General features: G+C 35.9%; 3 protein-coding genes and 1 pseudogene across 3 annotated transcripts; 1 reads left to right on the top strand and 3 right to left on the bottom strand.

Annotated features, from left to right (window-relative positions):
- Positions 1–1,673: 1,673 nt before the first annotated feature.
- On the bottom strand, positions 1,674–8,169 carry LOC9306802 (isoleucine--tRNA ligase, cytoplasmic). Its single transcript, XM_002868635.2, has 24 exons — positions 7,523–8,169; positions 6,896–7,438; positions 6,532–6,645; positions 6,360–6,457; positions 6,074–6,155; positions 5,821–5,979; positions 5,638–5,727; positions 5,414–5,547; positions 5,001–5,160; positions 4,825–4,908; positions 4,519–4,728; positions 4,294–4,419; positions 4,049–4,189; positions 3,864–3,967; positions 3,695–3,758; positions 3,466–3,554; positions 3,231–3,372; positions 3,069–3,132; positions 2,879–2,946; positions 2,618–2,740; positions 2,461–2,526; positions 2,275–2,386; positions 2,104–2,195; positions 1,674–2,019 (listed from the first exon to the last, which is right to left on the bottom strand). The coding sequence occupies exons 1-24, from the start codon at positions 8,054–8,056 to the stop codon at positions 1,912–1,914; spliced, it is 3,507 nt and encodes a 1,168-aa protein (XP_002868681.1). The 5' UTR covers positions 8,057–8,169; the 3' UTR covers positions 1,674–1,911.
- A 2,169-nt stretch (positions 8,170–10,338) lies between these two features.
- Positions 10,339–11,721, bottom strand: LOC110226275 (putative nuclease HARBI1). Its single transcript, XM_021017299.1, has one exon. The coding sequence runs from the start codon at positions 11,706–11,708 to the stop codon at positions 10,560–10,562; it is 1,149 nt and encodes a 382-aa protein (XP_020872958.1). The 5' UTR covers positions 11,709–11,721; the 3' UTR covers positions 10,339–10,559.
- A 127-nt stretch (positions 11,722–11,848) lies between these two features.
- Positions 11,849–16,629, bottom strand: LOC110226569 (annotated as a pseudogene).
- Positions 16,630–17,743: 1,114 nt separating this feature from the next.
- Positions 17,744–18,552, top strand: LOC9304753 (putative F-box/FBD/LRR-repeat protein At1g22000). Its single transcript, XM_021018515.1, has 2 exons — positions 17,744–18,482; positions 18,548–18,552. The coding sequence occupies exons 1-2, from the start codon at positions 17,744–17,746 to the stop codon at positions 18,550–18,552; spliced, it is 744 nt and encodes a 247-aa protein (XP_020874174.1).
- Positions 18,553–19,064: the final 512 nt, after the last annotated feature.

The raw sequence follows: 19,064 nt of genomic DNA, 5'->3' as shown, positions 1-19,064 counted from the left end.
ATTTTATACAATTCTCTTTGTAATATATCTGCCGTAAGTTTTAAGTCATCTTATTTTAATTACAGGGTAACAAAATTCAAGCAGACATCAAAAAGAAACACATCAACAAATTTCAAAGGTATGTTAAACCGTTTTTTTTTCTTTTTTTTTAAACCATGAAACTGGGCCCCACAAACCCAATATAATCCATTAAAAAACTTAGACCCAATACAACTATTTTTTTGATTGTTCACAATCACAAAATAAAATTATCAATGCCTAATTGAACCAAAGAAATGGTTAATCTCATATAAAAAAATACAAATCTAATGCTGCTAAATATATTAAATACTAAAATACAATATTCTCTCCTTCTTTAGTCAAATAAAATATATAACATTATATCCAAATAGTAATAAATATAAAATATTATGATATATTCCCTTTTATATTATACTATTATACTATATTATTTTTTATTTCTTCGAACAAAATATACAATTTAATTCATGAAAAATATTAAATCCCGTGCTGTATAGCACGGGTCATGATCTAGTTTGATACAAATTTGGGTATACTTTTGCATTTTCCCCTTTATATTCTGTATAGAAAATGATGGATGTTGCTGTTATTTTTAATTCAAGCCAAAAGAAATTATTGAAAAAAAAAAAAAATGTGATCTCAGAACTCTTTTTTCTTTAATTGTTAGTTAATAGTATTGTTTTCAATTTAGAATTAAAATTCATTTAAAATAGCATTTATTATACATTTCGCCAGTAGGACAAGTTAACCATTAGTTTAAAATAAATATATCATTTTCTCTCGAGACATCACACGATAAGATTCAAAATAATTAAGGGAACGCTTACCACTGAAGTATATTGAGTTTCTATTGACTCCTTCAATTAAATAGACATTAGGATTAGACATTTTATTCGTTAGGATATCCGTTAAAATTTATGGGGCAAGGCGGATATTAAAAGTCAATATCCGAAAAACGAAGCAAATCACAGATACCAGACAGCAGTGAACCCCCTTATCCCCATCTGCATGGACTAAGAAATTAGGGTGTGACTGGTGAATGTTAGAAGAAAAAAGAAGAAAAAAAAATTAGAAGAAATCAGAAGAAAAGAAAAGTATAAAGACAGATGAATTTTTTCTACTATGTATATATAGTTGGAAGTTTTCTTTCTTTTCATGTAACTTTTTGAAACAACCGAGAAGAAAACTAATTCTTCCCTTTTCTACTTGACTGGTTAATTTTGAGTAAAAAACAGAATATTTATTCTTCTAGCTTTTATTTTTCTTCCACTTTGTACAACTAGTCATACCCTTAGAATATGATATCTGCTCCATTATGATATTTATACAAATATGAGTATATCCATAATTAAATTGAGAGTTTTAAATGTATAATTTATATAATTGTTATTTTATCATTTAATTTTAATATATTTTTAAATAAAATCAGTAAATCACATAAAACATTAATTAAGAAAAGAATATAAAAATTTTATAAGAATAATTAATTTTGAAAATTTATAGAACGTATAGTTTCAATAAATTTTACTTTTTATTTGTATTATGCAAAAGATATGTTTTTGAAACAAAATTGAATATACTATTTAGATTTCATGTATTGAACAAAGCGGATAAAAAGTTCCTAGAAAATCGAGTTAATTGTTACTAGAAAATCAAGTCAATTGTTCCTAGGATATATATGTTTTTTTTCAAATATAAAAATATCGAGACAAATTTCCAACACAGATTAGTTTCTACAACCGTTGTAAAACATCATAAATGAGATTCGCAAAAAAAAAAAAAGTCATAGAGTTGCAAAGAGAAACGAAGTACCAAAGACTTGTAGCAAAAAAAGTAAGAAGAAGATTGGATGGTGTGAGTTAGGGATGGTCCTACCAAAGACTTGTACCCTCATGAGTTTGACGTGCTCAACAAGTAGTCCCCGACTGTCAAATGAAGATGGTCTCCAAGGACCACACTCACCACTGGCAGCTTCTCAATGCAACTTAGAGTTATTATCTGCTCATACAAGAAAAGAAGAAAGGATTGATTTAGGCACAACAACAATCTTTAGGTTCATCAAAAGCTTAACTAAATCCATACCTTCCCATTTCCTTGTTGGAATTCTGATTTTAAATTCGATTGGTCCCGTGATAACAAGTACGCTTGGAGCCCCCTTGCAAATTTCTCATCTCCTAAAACCCATATATTTGCATTCGTCAATAACAGAGGTAGATAATCAACAATTGTTATTGTGATAAGATGGTGACTCACCTGAAAACAAGGCAAGAATAGCATCTTCGTTGAACTTCAAAGCCGGCCGAGCCAAGCTAATCTTAAACGACAGCTTTGATACGTTTTGGAAACTCTCGTCAGATAGTATCACCTGCAAAAGATCATTCATTACGTTTATGACTTATTAGCGCAGGCATGCAAGGAGTGTTGATGATGATGACTTACTGCATGAGATGGCATCAACGTAGACGGAAGCAAAGATGAACCAATTGTATCCTTAATGTATTGTTCCTGCCCACGAAAAGATGAACGATATGATATTCTCTTATTATAGCAATGGACTTGACAAGTTGAAAACTGAAAAGAACAAACGCAAAATTACCTGAGAGCACAGAACTTGTTGCAAAGCAGATTCATCCTTGTCCAATGATTCAATGTACACTTCCACAACGTCTGTTGGTTCCAAACCTGACTTCTTCCGTAGTTTTTGGATCCTATTGACAATCTATATAGCACAGGGAAACAACAGCTCAGCACTCTGGAAGAAAATTGATAAGATACAGAAAAAGGGAAGGGAACACATCCCATCGATTAATATAACGACATTCTTAACAAAAATGTATCTTGCTTCACATCTATTTACCTCACGAGCAACACCTGCTTCATACAACGAATCATCTGGCTGTAGATTCAGAATCACCAAAACATCACCTGAATCATTAACGAAAGCAAATGTTACATGTTATATCATTAACAGTAGACCGAGCACCCGTAATCAGATTAAAGATTTTAATTTTAAAAAAGTGACAATAGACAAGGGTAAAATCCCGTACCATCTCCATTAGCATCAATCTCCGTATCTTTCAAACCATCCGGGCGTTTGAAAACCCTGACAATCTGAACAACACATGAAAGAAAAGTGTCGGCATTTAGCTATTTAGAGCATATTCTTCATTCCATCCCCACAAGAGAAAAGCATAGGATGAGAAAGATACCTTGATATCTGTTAGCTCCAGCGTGTGTCCAGCAATAGTAACTTTTCTGGTCTCCTCAAATCTTAAGATATCTTGCTGAGACATTTCTTTAACTTCTTTTGCAACAAGCCTCATTGACTTTCCAAGACGTTTTCCCAATACACTATAGAGCAATATGAATAAATCAAAATTGCTTTCTACATTGAGCACAAAAGGTTAAAAAGCAAAAAAAGCAGGACGGAAAATTTGATCAAACCTGAAATCTGGTTCTGCTTTTAGAGACGCATACTTGAGAGTATCATTGCATGGCACAAGAGATCTTACATTAAGTTCTTCCAAGACATACTGCAAGAAGGAAAATCAAAATGGAATGTATTGCTTTTTGAAACAAAATAACCGTAGAGATATGTTTTTGCTGATTACAACCTCAAAAATTTCTAGTAGATATTTCTATATAAATAAACTTCAAGAAAGATACCACAGACCTCTTTTAGTTTTCCAGTTATGTCATCCAAGAATTCTGCATCTGGATGAACTACAGTGATTTCCCTGATACAACAAGGATAAGCATGTGTTACTATTTTTTTCTGTTCAGTATAGGCCCTAACCAAACAGATGTTACAAACCAGAACAGTGATAAAGTTCAACGCTCACTTTAGAGGAGTTTTCAAGGGTAGCTTGTGACGCTCACGAATGTTCCGAGCAAGATCGATGATTGTCATCATCCTTGTAACACTTTGCTCAATCCTCTCCACTCTCTGGTTAAATACAAAAAGAAAGCAAAATGTCAAGACAATTCGTATGCTATCCTTGAATACAGAGATGGACTTCAGTATTACCGTTCCTTCAGCTTCCTCCGGAAAACTGCAGTAATGAATGCTTTCCTCTGAACCTTCACATGCTTTCCGCAGATTCTGGTATAGCGTCTCAGTGAAAAAAGGTGTAAAAGGGGTCATCACTTTGCAAGAAGTGAGGAGCACCTGAAAATCCAGACGCAATTATTAGTCAGTCATTACACAAATGTCCAAATAATAGGTCAGCATGAAAACAATAGTATTCCCACAACTATTTACAATATATATACATTGTATAGAGTTGAAAGAGCAATGTGACAATCATCTTCTCCTGTACGGCCTTTTAACCTCTTGCGGTTGAATCTAACATATATGTTAGTGAGATTGTCGAGGAACTTCAAAAGATACGGAACAACCTGGAAAAAGAAAGTTGTGATAAATACCACGAGACACTGATAACTTGTTTTCTAGTATAGACACCACATCACGGTGAAAAAGAGATATAAATAGCTTACAGTATAAAGCCGGTAACCATCCATCTCCTGACGGACAAAACAAACAAGACTCTGGGTAGCTGAGTAAATCCACTGATCGAGAACGTTTGATGACCGTAAAGTAGCTAGATCAGTAGGAACAAATGGTCCAGAAACCTCAATCTCAAGTCTCTTTGCATTCTGAACAAGGAATCTGTATGCATTGTACCATGGAAGAAATACATCTTTGACCTAGTGACCCCCCATACAGAGACCAAAACAGTTCAGACAAACAATAGATCTCTACTCAAATAAGCAGAAATAAAGTTAACAACCCAGATTACTCACAACACCAAGTACTCCTTCCTTTCTGAAGCGTAGTGGCTCGGCGCGTACGATCGGAGAATTGATGAGGTACAATCGCACAGCATCCTGTCAGCGTTTACGTAAAGTTACTAATTAATGACACCAAGATTTCCATAGCTAAAAACGCAGCATAACAGCATATTACAGGGAAAACTTACAGCTCCGTACTCATCTATGACTTCCAGAGGAGGCGGATAATTATCTAAACTCTTACTCATCTTTTTTCCATCCTCAGCAAGCACAAGACCATTGCAAATCAGATTTCGAAATGCTGGCTTTCCAAATAATGCAGTCGACAGCACCATAAGAGTATAAAACCTGTATATGCCAAACCAGTAGTTAAGATGTTATTAATTGTCTACTAAGCAGAAAAACAATATTGTTTTTTCAATACACTTCTAAAATCACATTTGCTTTATACTAATAACACCTTCCATTAGCCTCGACTCATTACTTATTTAAGTACAGTAATTGAGGATAGTTAAGATCTAGATCATCCAATACAGTAAAGGGAGGGAGCAAGCCCAGAGATATAATAAGAGATGATTTTACATATCCAGGTTTAACATACCATCCACGAGTTTGATCAAGCCCTTCAGCCACAAAATGACCAGGGAAGTTACTCTCAAAAAGCTCCTTGTTTTCAAAAGGATAATGGATGTACGCATAAGGCATTGACCCACTCTCAAACCAACAATCAAAAACCTGAAAAGGTAATATAAGCACAAGTGTGAGATAACACTACAGAACACCAAGGATTATAGATGAAATGAGAGAGCATGAGATCCATCTTACGTCTTCTACACGACGGAGCACACCAAACTCAGGCCCACGACTAGATGGGATTGTAATTTGATCAATATGGTGACGATGTAGATCAAAGACCTGCACCAGAAAGACAAAATGAGCGCAAGGAATATATATATATATTGACAAGTAGTTGCAGGAGAAAGATAGACAAACAACAAAAGAAGAGACCTTGACACCAGAGAGCTTTTCAAGCTTCTCGACAGAATCCATGACAACAACTTCCTCACCATCATCACTGATCCATATTGGTAGAGGCGTGCCCCAAAATCTACTTCGGCTAATGCACCAATCCCTTGCATTTTCAAGCCAATTGTGAAAGCGTTTATCCTGAGTTGCAGGTATTAGAATAACTTTATTAATGTCATTAACTAAAACTGCTAAACTTGTAATGTTAAAGAGTATTAATCCTTCTTCCACTGACCTTCACATGATCAGGTACCCAGTATGTCTGTTCATTGTTTTCTAACAACTGTTCCTTCAACTGGTCCTCCACCCGGACAAACCTGACAGTTCAAAGAACACAAGAATCAAACAACAAGCTTCATAGAATCAAACAACGATACAGATCTGATGTTCACTACTTACTGAAAAGAAATACAATATGAAAATGAAAACGTGGAAATCAAGATATCCCAAATAGTTTGGCGATTTGACTGCCAAAAAATACAGAATAGCAGAAAGAAAGAGACTGCCAGCAAGAAGCATACCAACAGGGAAGGGCTCTATATATGAGAGGAGTGTCTGATCGATAGCAAAACGGATATGAGTGAGTAAAGCTCCCAGTTTTGACAAGTCTGCCTTTGGTCTGAGATAACAAGAAATATTATTTAACAATCAGAAGCGGCTAATTCAATGGTCCAAATGCACATCAATACGCACCTTCACGGCTTCAATTATATCCTTGTCGGCATCTTTGACATACCGGCCAAAGAAATGGGTAATTCTCTCAGTAAAAAGCCCATCCTCATCAACAGCCACAACTAGATTTTCACCCTGAAAGAGAATACAAAAAGCATATAGAACGTTTAACATAAGGAGATAAAAGGATATCATTAGAGTGAGAGAGAAAATACGATGAAAGATCTCTTCCTAAACAAATAAATGATACAGTGTAATCCCTTAAACCCCAAAGAAAATCCTTAACAGTTACCCAACCAAAATCAAAGATCAAAGATCAACTACTTTTCTATAGTCATGCCCTGACGTTTAGGGATTGATAAGGAGAATGAAGTCAAAACCTAACCTGTTCAACGATCTTGTTCTCAAGACAAACACGGTAATCGTCTTCACCAAAGGCAGGAGCACAGTGGACGATGCCAGTACCACTGTCATCAGTGACATAATCATCTGCTACTACTCGAAAGGCCACACATGAGAAATCACTAAAGTAGTCAAACAAAGGTTCATACTTCTTCCCAACCAGGGAAGCTCCATCAAATTTCTCCAAAACTTGATAAGAATCAGCTGCACTATCACCACCTTTGGGTTTAGGATTTGATTTCTTGGTATCAGCGGGAAGGGCTGAGAGGCGAGATTCAGCAACCACGTAGACTCTCCCATTGTGCTTGTTACGAACCTTGAGATAAACAAAATTGGGATTGACACACAAAGCAAGATTGCTAGGAAGAGTCCATGGAGTAGTAGTCCAAGCCACAAAAGCAGCATTATCTTGATCGCCAATAACTGGGAACGTCACCATAATCTCAGGATCTGAAACGTCCTTGTAGTTCAAACCAGCTTCTGAATTAGATAATTGTGTCTTGAGACCAGTACTATAAGGCATAACCTGCACATAACGAAATTGAATCGGTTCACCAGATTTCAATCAAAGCACATAGCATATAAATAATAAAAGGGAGGAAAGCCAAACCTTGAAGCCTTTGTAGACAAGATTCTTATCAAAAAGCTGAGCAAAAACCCACCAAACACTTTCCATAAAAGGCAGATCCATCGTCTTATAGTCGTTCTTGAAATCAATCCAACGACCACTTCTAGTAATCACCTTCTCCCACTCCTCCACATACCGAGTCACAACACTCCTACACTCTTCGTTATACTTATCAATCCCCATCTGAAGCACTTGTGCTCTCCTCTCAATACCGAGCTTCTTTTCAATCAGTTGCTCAACCGGGAGGCCGTGACAGTCCCACCCGAAGCGACGCGTTACGTGGTGACCAGTCATGGTCTGGTAGCGAGTGACGATGTCCTTGATGGTGCCGGCGAGGATGTGGCCGTAGTGAGGAAGACCGGTGGCGAAAGGAGGCCCGTCGTAGAAAATGTATTCGGGGAGATGCTCTGTTCGTTTGAGCTGCGTCTTGAAGGCATCGATTTGATTCCAGAATGAGAGGACTTTCTCTTCCTCCCGAGGAAAAGAGAACTCCTTCCCTTCTCCCACTACTTCCATGGCGGCCGGCAGAGAAAACTCAGGAATCTGGACACCAAGCTTCTTCCACTTCTAGAGACCAAAGAGAACCAAATCTGAGCAGTAACAAAAAGGGTGAGAAAGAGAAACAATTTGGTGGGTTACTTCCTCCACTTTATGGAGCAAACAAGCAGAGCCGGCCTAGGGCTGGGCATTCGGGTATGCGGGTCGGGTTCGGGTAAAACCCAATCGGGTACGGGTCTTTTCGGGTAGAGGAGTTTAGGATCTAATAGGGTAAATCTAAAATATCGGTTCGGTTTCGGTTCGGGTCCAATCGGGTTCGGGTCGGTTCGGGTTTAGATTTTCAGAACCGCTAAATACCTGAAAAAATCGGGTACCCTTCGGGTTCGGGTATTTTATACCCGATTATACCCAAATACCCAAAAATTTACCCAAATACCCGAAAATTTTACCCTAATATCCAAATTTTACCCGAAATTTTACCCTAATATTCAAATAACCGGAATTTTATCCAAATATTCCAAAAATTTACAAGTATCTCGCATATAAATAAATTTAGTCTTAAATATTTAAATATAAGTATATTTAGTTTTTGGTCATTATTCTCGGATATTTGGATATAAATGTATTTAGCTTGAATATTAGATATATATAAAGTTTTTATATGTATAAGTATATATAATTTCGGGTAATCGGGTACCTGTTCGGGTATCGGGTTCGGATCGGGTTTTACCCTATACCCACGGGTACGCCGTTACAAGACCCAATAGGGTAAATAGCTAATACCCGTACCCGCCCCGAACCGGTTTTTTCGGGTCGGTTTCGGTTCGGGTACTCGGGTACGGTTTTTTTGCCTAGGCCTAAGCCGGCCCATGGCACAGCCCATTAAGCATTTGCTTGCGGCCTCTAATAATATATACAATTTTCGGCCTCATTTTTCCAAAGTATTTCTTTAGTGTAGTGGTTCCTGTCTTCTATCCCAAGTGGCCGAACCCCAGTTCGAGTCTTGGCTGTAGCTTTTAATTTTTTTCGAAACCTTAGAGCCGGCTCTGCAAACAAGTTGGTAATCAAAACTCGAACTGGAGAACAACATTTATACAATGTGCTAATACCATCCAACCGTAATGGCATCAGAGAATGATTACCGAGCTGAACTATTTCTAAAATATGACAATCCTAGCAAGTCACAGAAACAGCTAGATAAACTATATAATATACAAGTCGTAATTCAAAATAATTTTATCTTGCAATGAAAGAGATAAACCTAAGCATAATGATCATAACCAAACTCAAGAATGAGTATAAAGCTTAAAGCAACGAGATTGTAGAAACAGACCCCTAGCTAGATGGTTATTAAAGCTTAAAGAAACGAGATTGAAAAACAAATTTTGATCCTTTAGATTCTAGACCCGATCTTAAGCAAACCCATAAACCAACTTCCCTCCTGATTTAAAATTAACAAAATTCATAAACTCAACTCTAATCAGACACCTGCATTACGAATCCCAGAGAATCAAGGAGCTTTCTCCATGAGTGTCCCAAAATCAAAGCTAAGCTAACCCCTTTGGATGATTTTAAGATAGGGTAAGATATATTCATATCGAAAATCAAAGCTAATCCATCTGCTCAAAATCAAATCGAGAGAAATACAGGATTTGAAGGGTTTCAGCAACTAACATCAGAACATAAGCAGAAGAAGAAGAAACTTACCGGAGAAAGAAGAAGAAGACAACTACAAGCGATGGGAACTAGCGATGGTGAAGAACGATGGTTTCCTGACCCAACTTTACAAGAACGATGTGCTCTGTTTGATGATTTACGGTTCGGTGAAGAAGGTGAAGGTGAATTTAGGGTTTGGAGACATGAGTGCGCAAGAGAGTCGAAGAGATGAGAGAGCTCGAGAAAGGGCAAATTTTTTTGTAATTATTCAAATAAGAGAGGGGTATTTTCGACTTTTATGGCTCCGAATGGTGACAGCGGATCGGACGGTGCGGAACAAGCGGATTGAGTAGTGCGGTGCGGTTGAAAAAAACGCAGTATGCGGAACAAGTGCGGTTTGTTCGAAACAAGCGGTGCGGGATAAATTTCGAATGCTGAAAAAAACAACATGCGGTGCGGTTCAAATGTTTGAATGGTGAAAATGTAAAAGCGGTACAAAATATATATTTTCGATAAATGTTTTAAAAATAATAAATAAATTATAATAATTTTATAAATAAATAATTAGTATATTATAATAAATAGATTTTCTAAATATTGACCAAACATTTTTTCTATATTATTTAACAACAATAAACAAACAAAATTAAAATTTAGTTTGTTGGTAGAAACAAGTAAAAGATACATTAAAACAACAGAGTAAATTAATACAATACAAAATATTATCGAATACGTTGATTTTCCCATACCATATTAGCAATATTATCTCTTATTTGCGCCATATGCTCTCTATCTGCTATCTCTGATGCTTCCATATCATCGAAATCAGGCTCCCAATCTGTGTTGTGTATCTCTGTATCCATCATTACTTCTGCAAATCCGCATCTGAAAAATTTGAAATTTTAATAAAATTGTGTAATCCCATTGTAGCCATCACCACTCTCTTTTGCACATGAATACTATATCTCGGAAAATCAGTAAGAATCCTCCATTTCTTCTTCCAAACTCCGAAAGTTCTCTCGATAATAGAACGTAGTGAAGCATGACATCGATTAAACATCTCCATTTTATTCCTCGGAGGTGGACCGGAGTGGAAAGACGACATATGATATCTCACAACTGAATTTCTTGACGATCTGTAAGGAGCCAAAAACCCTTGTTTGTTTGGGTAGCCAGAATCAACGACGTAATACTTCTCTGATGGGGGTAAAGGAAACTCGGAATCACTTCGTTGCGCCATTGCGAGAACAGCTGTATCGTGACATGATCCCGGTGCTCCGTTCCAAATATACGTGAATAACATATTCAAATCACATATTGCCAAGATGTTCAAAGATGCATTATCGTGTCGATTCCAATACACTCCTTGTAACTCTGGCTTTACTTTTACACAAACATGAGTCCCATCCATAGCTCCAACGAATCCATTGAAATATGGCCAATATCTTCGATCTACTTGAAGTCTTTCAAGAATTCGATGTAACTCTTGAGTTGTTGGAGTTCTAATATAGTCACATGCAAGTAATTCTGTCGCGGTAAGAACTTCACCAAATTTTCTCTTCACAGTCTCCTGATTTCTTCCAAATCTCAAACCAACATCTCTTTGAACTTCATTGTGTCCACATATTCGTAGAAACATAGCCACACTTTCTTCAATACTTATATTTAATGTTGGTTGTAGACCGTAATTTGTATGTAGAGTAGCACATAATGTCGTGAAAGCCGCAAATGACATACGTAATAACTGAAGACAAGCGGCATCATCTTGTTGTAACTGATGCCAAATATTTCTCCATCCTAAACCTCCATCGGTTCGGGCTGGTGCTCTTTGAAAATAGCGATCATAGTAACTCAAAGCTGGTTGAATTATTAACTCTTCAAATTGTTCATTTTCCAAGTTCCACAATTCAATTCTCTCTTCATAACTTAAATTATGCATATTTTGTGAACGTAATTGGCAGAGACGAAAAGCCTGAAATTTAAAAACATGAGATAACAAATTATCATTAGCCATATAAAAGTTTATAATGAACAATTATAGAAAATACTTCAATATATTAATTTTAAAAAATCTTCCGATAAACAATTATACAAAATGCATAAGTAGGCTAATAAAAATCAAACAATATCTAAAAACATAAATCAGAATGAACCATCATATACTAATCTTCGTCTCCTGAATCACTTTGGTGATCTTCATTTGTATTTGCAGTTGATCCTTGCGAGGTTCCCCAAATATTGAACAGACCTCCTGGTCTAGGTGTTCTGGAAGTTGGTGTAGTTTCAAAATAATTTGTGAAACCAAGACCTGATGATGATTCATGTTGTACGTTTGGGGTAGTATCCATAGTTGCACCATGTGAAACTTCTTGTTGAGTATTCCTTGTACTTTCGTCTTGTCCTCCCACTGAAAATCCGTATTGAACATTTGTTGGAGTTGTTCCTAATGAACCGCCTTGTTGAAAATTTGGTGTATAACCCCACGGATGAAAGTGTGATGGCGGGCCCCAAGGTTGAAAGTTTGGTGGAAGACCCCAATGTGAAACATTTGGCGATGATCCCCATTCTGGAGCATTTGGTGGTGAATTCCATTGTGGAGCGTTTGGTGGTGTGCTCCATTGTGGATTGTTTGGTGGTGTTCCGTACTGTGGAGCGTTTGGTGGTATTCCATAATGTGGAGCGTTTGGTGGTGTTCCATAATGTGGAGCGTTTGGTGGTGTTCCCCATTGTGGAGCGTTCGGTGTTCCGCATTGAGGAGCGTTTGGTGGTGAGCTCCACTGTTGATAATTAGGATTTGTTGAATGTGAACCTCCATAAGAGTGGCCCGAGCCCAATCTTTTTGGCAAATCTTGATCGTTCCGAGAAACACTAGTCATAGCTTCTAACAGTTCTATCTTATCTTCGTCGGTGCCTCCAGCTATATCAATGAAATACCGCCGCCAAAATCTTAATTCTTTTAGTGTATCGATGCATGCCTAGTAGAATTTAGTTTTCTTTGGAAGTTGTAGCGCAAGAAATATTGCTTCCGCCTTTTTGAATTCGTCATAATCTTCTTGATCAAAATTTCCCGGCCGAAGTTGTTGTAAACTTTGTCGTTGGAACTCTCTATAGCCACTGATAGTATCTTGTATAGTTGTCTCAAAAGATTGTCGTCTACGATTTCCTCTTGAACCACTTCCAACATTTGTTCCCGAACTTCCACTAGACCGATGTGAACTATTCCCACGCCTGACAGTAGACTGCGAGTTTACTCTGTTTTGTTGCTCATTTCTTCTAGTAGGGACTCAGAATGTATTAGGCACAAACTCATTCGAAGGATGTGTATCATCATTAACGCTGACACGATACACTTCTTCATCTTCTTGGGTCTCGGGCACTAGAGACTGTAGTAAGAGCTGGTACAAGGTAAAACTTTGTTTCTTTCTCTTTCTTATATCATTAAACCTCTGAGATGATTTGTTTTTGATGAGTTTGATCTGTTTCTCTGTTTTTGGCGAGTTCAATTGGAGAACTTGCGACATATGAGGTTCATTACATGGAGTACAAAGTAACAGCTCATTGAATGTAATTCTTGTATGAACTTGTTTGTTTTAGTCTATGTGAAGATATTGAATCACTGAATGAGTAAATCTTGTTTAAATCATTGAATGAGTAAATCTTGTTTGTTTTAGATTAGCTGGAGATATTAAAATGCTTTAATTTGATTATCTACATCATACTTATTGTCTAGTTAGTGTTAATACTTTTTTTTTCATTGTCATAAGTTAATGCTTTCTTTTGTTTCATGTGTCAATAGTTAGTCTTATTTTTGTTTCTGTTATTAGATCAGTGTAATACTTGAACTGTCAGTTTTTAAAATGATTAAATTTGGTAAGTTTGTGTTTTTCCAAGTGTCTATTTGGTGATCTCTGCTCAAGTAGAATACCTAATCTATCGCACAAATAACATGATCCAATGCTAATAAAAGCATCTGTTGCACATTTTCTTTGTTTTTAAAGTTTAAGCTTGAAATGCTTTAATTTGATTTGATTGTCTATATTGTTGTCTTTGTGTTTACTCAATGTTTGGTAGTTGGAATAGATTTCTTTTTGTGTCATACTTAAAACACCTAACACTTATTGTCTAATTCATTTCTTCTCTTTTAATAAAAACCTAAATGCACTATCTCTCATTATGTTCTGTCACACTTAAACACACACCCCTACTATGTTTTAGTTATGCATTGCCTACTCAACAACAAATCTTTGTTATCAATGCCTATAGCCTCTGTGTTTTATTTGATTAGGTAAAGAATTTAGTGTCACACTTAACACATACCAAGAGTTTCTCTTGTTATATATGAACCTCTTCATCTCTAACTTAACACATAGATTTACACACACAAAAATCACTTCCTTTTTTTTTTCTATCCTGCCCCTTTTAACACCAACCAGAGAACTAGGCTATTGATTCATATCCATATAGTCATGGATCAGGCTTTGTGAACCTCTTAACTAGTCAACAAGAGGATCACAATCTGGAAGCCAATTTGTAAGCCAGTCTGTATGATGATGTTCCTATCTTTCCAACCCAAGCTGACTCTCCAAGCCAAGCTGCACACACACCTAAGGTGAAAAGAGGGAGAAGGAAATGGTCTCCCACATAAGACGTGGTGCTCATCAGTGCTTGGCTCAACACAAGTAAAGATGCATTAATAGGCAATGAACAAAACGGTAATGCCTTTTGGTCACATATTGCTGACTATTATGCTGCAAGTCCAAAGCTCAAAGGTGTAGAAAGGAGAGAGCCAGATCACATAAAGCAGAGGTGGGCTTAGATAAATCATGGTGTATGCAAGTTTGTAGGGAGCTATGAGGCTGCATTAAAACATCAATCAAGTGGCCAGAATGATAATGATGTGATGAAACTAGCTCACCAAATCTTCACCAACGACTATGATGCAAAGTTCACTCTTGAGCATGCTTGGAGAGAGCTTCGCCATGATCAAAAATAGTGTTTAGCTCCTTCTACTAAACCAACTAGACAGTCAAAAAGAAGAAAGACTCAGGAGTCAGTTGAGTCTTCAAGCTCCCAGCCACTGTCCCATGGAGTAGAGGAAGGAATGCCTCGTCCTATTAATGTTAAGGCTGCAAAGGCAAACGCAGAAAAGACTATAAGCAAGTTAAAGGCTGTGGAAGAAAAAGGCATTGGTGTCTCTAGGTTGCAGGGCATATGGGAGATAAAAAAAAGGATTTTGAGTTAAAAGAGAAACATAGCAAGCATATTATGCTTGAGAATCTACTTACAAAAACAGAGCTTAGTAATATAGAAATTGCCTTAAAAGACAAGCTCATAATTGACATGTTGTCAAATGCTTGAAGGATTTCTTTCATGTATCATAAGTTAGGCTTTCTTTTGTTTTCTTTTGTCATAAGTTTGTCTTTCTATTGCATTTCAATTTGTGTTTTCTGTCATAAGTTAAGTCTTTTGCTTTGTATGAACTTGTTTAATCAATGAATCAGTGTTTGTATGAATTTGTGTTTGTATGAATTGGTCTTTTTTTCATAAGTTAAGTCTCAGTTTTCTAACTAATGAATCAATGTTTGCATGAACTTATGTTAAATAATTTTGGCAAAACAGAATCAGTTGATTGGTTTGGTCTGTTGAATGAGTTTTGCTTGAAATAGATAAATGTCTCTGTTTTTATAAGTGTTCTCTGTTTTCATTTATTTGATCATTTCTACTGTTTTTGATGAGGTTTATTGGAGAATTTGCAATGAACAAAAGGATGAGCTTACTGTAGATAGAGTTGAAGTGCTAGAGAAACTAGTGGAGTTGCAGAGAAATGTGATAACATGAAACTTTTGGAAGAGAAATGTTTGTAACTTGTATTGTAAGCAACAATTTAATTTTTTTTTCTTTAAGAACTCTTTGCATTTTAACTTTTCTAACTTTTCTTAACCTACAAATAGTGAAATTTTAATTTAAAATAAATTTAAGATCCAAGGTTAAGATCCAATTGGATCATAACCATTGGAGATGGTCTTATGTGTCGTAATCAATTTCCGTCACGAAAAGATGTCAAGTACAAAACATGATAACTAATTTATCCATTCGGATAATGTTGTAAATAAACTAAAAAAAAATATTTGATAAAATATCTTAAAAAAATAAAGAATTTCATCAATTTTTTATTTAATAGTTAAAAAACAAGTTTTACCATGTAAACTAATAAATATATTTTACTTACCAAAAAAAAAATATTTAAAAATATTGATTTGTTATAATAATTTTATAAACAACAACAATATAAATTCTCAACTTAAAAAAAACTTAAAAAGTTATATATGTGTAACAAAAATGATATGACTAAGATATTTCTCAACTTTTTTGTCATTTTTTGGCTAATTGATGTGACCAAAAATAAATTCCTCAACAATTTCTCAAACTCATGTCACCAGTCTTGATTATCATATACATATTCTCTTGCCTAAGTTTAGAAAATTGGAAAAATAAGTTTCTTTATCTGGTATTCCATTTTTCACTTAGTATAGGAATATCAAGATATCATATGTTATATTTAAAATAAAATCCAACTTACATTTAGTAATAATAAATATCTAGATATTATATGATTTATTATTATTAAATGATTTATATCTAGATATTATGATAAATTAAAGAAATTGAGATGTTGTATAAAATAAGATGTCTTGTAAGATTACCCTATAAATACCTTGTTTTCCTCTTTTACAATATAATGAACAACAAAAAGAAAAACTTAGGTTAATCTCAAGAGAAATCTTATTGACGAAAACAGAAAACGCACAAATCTTCTTGTGGTAATTGGGTTAGTATTCTGCAGTAGCAATTTCTCAACATCTTTTGTATATATAAATTTCATGAAAATCAAAGAGTTTGTAATTACTTACAAAATCCTGTTTTCCCGGGCTCATGCCGGATTTGATACACTTTGGCCTGTGCTAGGCCTGGGCGTTTGGATATTCGGTTCGGGTCGGGTTTTTCGGGTTCGGATTTTTCGGGTTTAGAAAACTAAGACCCGTTCGGATATTTTAAAACTTCGGGTTCGGATAGGATTCGGATCGGATATTTCGGGTTCGGATTCGGGTTTATCCGAAGTATCCAAATATTAAAAAAAATTGTATCCGATTCTATGCAAAGTAATGAAAATACCCAAAAAATCTATAAATTATAAGTATTTTATACCCGAATCTAACCAAAAGTAGCTAAAACACCCGAAAATATCTTAGCATCCGAATAATTTAGATACTTAGGCTATTACAAATATAAATATTACTAATATATTATAACTATGTATTTATATTTCGGATATGTTCGGGTACTTGTTCGGGTTCGGGTTCGGGTCGGGTTCGAGTTCTGTTTTCGGGTTGTGAAGTTTAGAACCCGTTCGGGTATTTTAAAACTTTGCGTTCGGGTTCGGATCGGGTTTTTCAGGTCGGGTTCGATCCAGTTTTTCGGGTTCGGGTATTATGCCCATGCCTAGCCTGTGCCACCAGTTTGTGGAGAATCATTGGGGCAGTTTTCAACATCTTTCTTAGTTAGTTCATGTTTATATGAAATCAAAATTTTTGACTGGTAAAAAAGGTGAACTCCTATAACTAATCCAAGAAGTTGTAGAAGAAGAAATGTTAATACAATTTACCTGAGAAAATAAAATAAAATGAGAAGGACGATTTTTTTTTTATTCTTATAGGATTCTATCAAAGTGAATAATGATGGAGAAATTTCCTTGAATGCTAGGTCACTTTTTTTTTTTTTTTCATCATGTTCATGTAGTTCCTAAAGAAATGTATTTTTACTTTTATCTTAGGCGATAAAGAAAGAAACTTGTTCACTTTCAGGGAAATGCTTTCCGTGACTTCCAAATCACGAGAAGTAGAAAATTATCAAGGAACCGAAGGGAACAATTGTGAAGACAAAATCAGCGCATTACATGAAGATTTGCTTATACATATATTGTTGTTTCTCCCGACCAAAGATGTTGTGAACACCATGTTTTTGTCGAAAAGGTGGAGGTCTATCTGGAAAATGGTGCCAAGACTCGAGTACAAAGAAAGCAAAGACAGTGACCATGAAAGTGTTTGGTGGTTTCTTGAAAAGTCTTTGCAACAACACAAGGCACCTATACTAGAAAGCTTGTCTATCAAACTCGATCAACGATGTCCTATTGATGCTGATGTTAAGAAGTGGATTGCAAACGCAGTTGATCGCCGAGTGCGCATGTTAAATCTCATACTCATGTGGTCTGCAGCACCTATTGACTTGCCCGCAAGTCTTTACACGTGTGAAACGCTAGTAGAATTAAATTTATGCAGAGAAATTCTTCTAGATGTTCCTTCCTCGGTTTGCCTCACATCACTCAAAAAGCTTTACCTTAGTGGACTAATGTATAAAGACGAAGTTTCCGCTGTAAGGCTTCTATCAAGTTGCCCTGTTCTCGAACAATTGTCCGTATCTCGATCTAGGAATGATAATGTGACAAATTTTATTGTGGAAGTGCCTTCTCTAAAGAACTTACTTTACTCTAAGGAACGATCAGATATAGGAGATACTGGTGGATCCTTAGTCATAGATTGTCCAGCGTTAAAGGACCTATTTATCTTGGATTCTTCGGGGGGCTCTTGCTCTTCCCGAAATATGCCTTGTCTTGATAGGGTACTTATCAGTACAGTTTGGTATCCTGATGAAAAGTTTCTGATACCTTTTTCCTCAATCACGTGTCTAAAGTTGTGTATGACTCATGCAATGGTAGATGTTTCTGCACCCCGTACTTTCGTTTTTTATTTTGTGATCACATTGGCTCATCTACTTATGTTGATGTACACGTCGCAGGTTGACTGTTGCAGCGCTGTTTACTTCCCTCGGCTTACAGTTCTTAACATTATATGGCCATTGGACACAGATTGGATGGAACCACTTCTACTTTTGCTCAAAAATTCTCCTATACTAAAAAATATTTTGATCACCAATGTTTGTACTCTCCTCCCTCTCTTAAATTAACAAATGCGTGTAGTTTTGTTGGAGTATCACTAACAAAGTATAAATCTTTTGTTGTTTCTCAGCTAAGTTCCTTCCCACCAGAAAACATCCCCCTTTCATGGAACCAACCAAATTCCGTTCCGAAATGTGTGTCATCCAATCTCGAGGAATTTAAATAGCTTGCATATAGAGGAAGAACGGAAGAGAAAGAATTCGCCACATACATCCTTGGAAACTCTAAGTGTCTAAAATATGCGGAATTCCTTATATCATGCAACAATCTTGAAAAGAAAACGAAGATACGCGAAGACTTGAATTCTATGTCTAGAGTTTCAACTTCAAAACTAAAAGTACTTCGTGATTAGTTAAA

This window comes from Arabidopsis lyrata (genome assembly GCF_000004255.2).
Source record: "Arabidopsis lyrata subsp. lyrata unplaced genomic scaffold ARALYscaffold_7, whole genome shotgun sequence".
NCBI classification, from domain to species: Eukaryota; Viridiplantae; Streptophyta; class Magnoliopsida; order Brassicales; family Brassicaceae; genus Arabidopsis; species Arabidopsis lyrata.
This window is presented reverse-complemented; position numbering and strand designations above follow the sequence as displayed.

What these genes read in the sequence shown, in the direction of transcription:
- LOC9306802 (XM_002868635.2), bottom strand. Translation starts at nt 8,056, where the DNA reads ATGGAAGTAGTGGGAGAAGGGAAGGAGTTCTCTTTTCCTCGGGAGGAA. An exon ending in AGGAAGGAGTACTTGGTGTT is followed by an intron (nt 4,729 to 4,824) that starts GTGAGTAATCTG and finishes GGGGGTCACTAG; the next exon opens with GTCAAAGATGTATTTCTTCC. An exon ending in TAACTGGAAAACTAAAAGAG is followed by an intron (nt 3,555 to 3,694) that starts GTCTGTGGTATC and finishes TCCTTCTTGCAG; the next exon opens with TATGTCTTGGAAGAACTTAA.
- LOC110226275 (XM_021017299.1), bottom strand. Translation starts at nt 11,708, where the DNA reads ATGGCTAATGATAATTTGTTATCTCATGTTTTTAAATTTCAGGCTTTT.
- LOC9304753 (XM_021018515.1), top strand. Translation starts at nt 17,744, where the DNA reads ATGGTGCCAAGACTCGAGTACAAAGAAAGCAAAGACAGTGACCATGAA.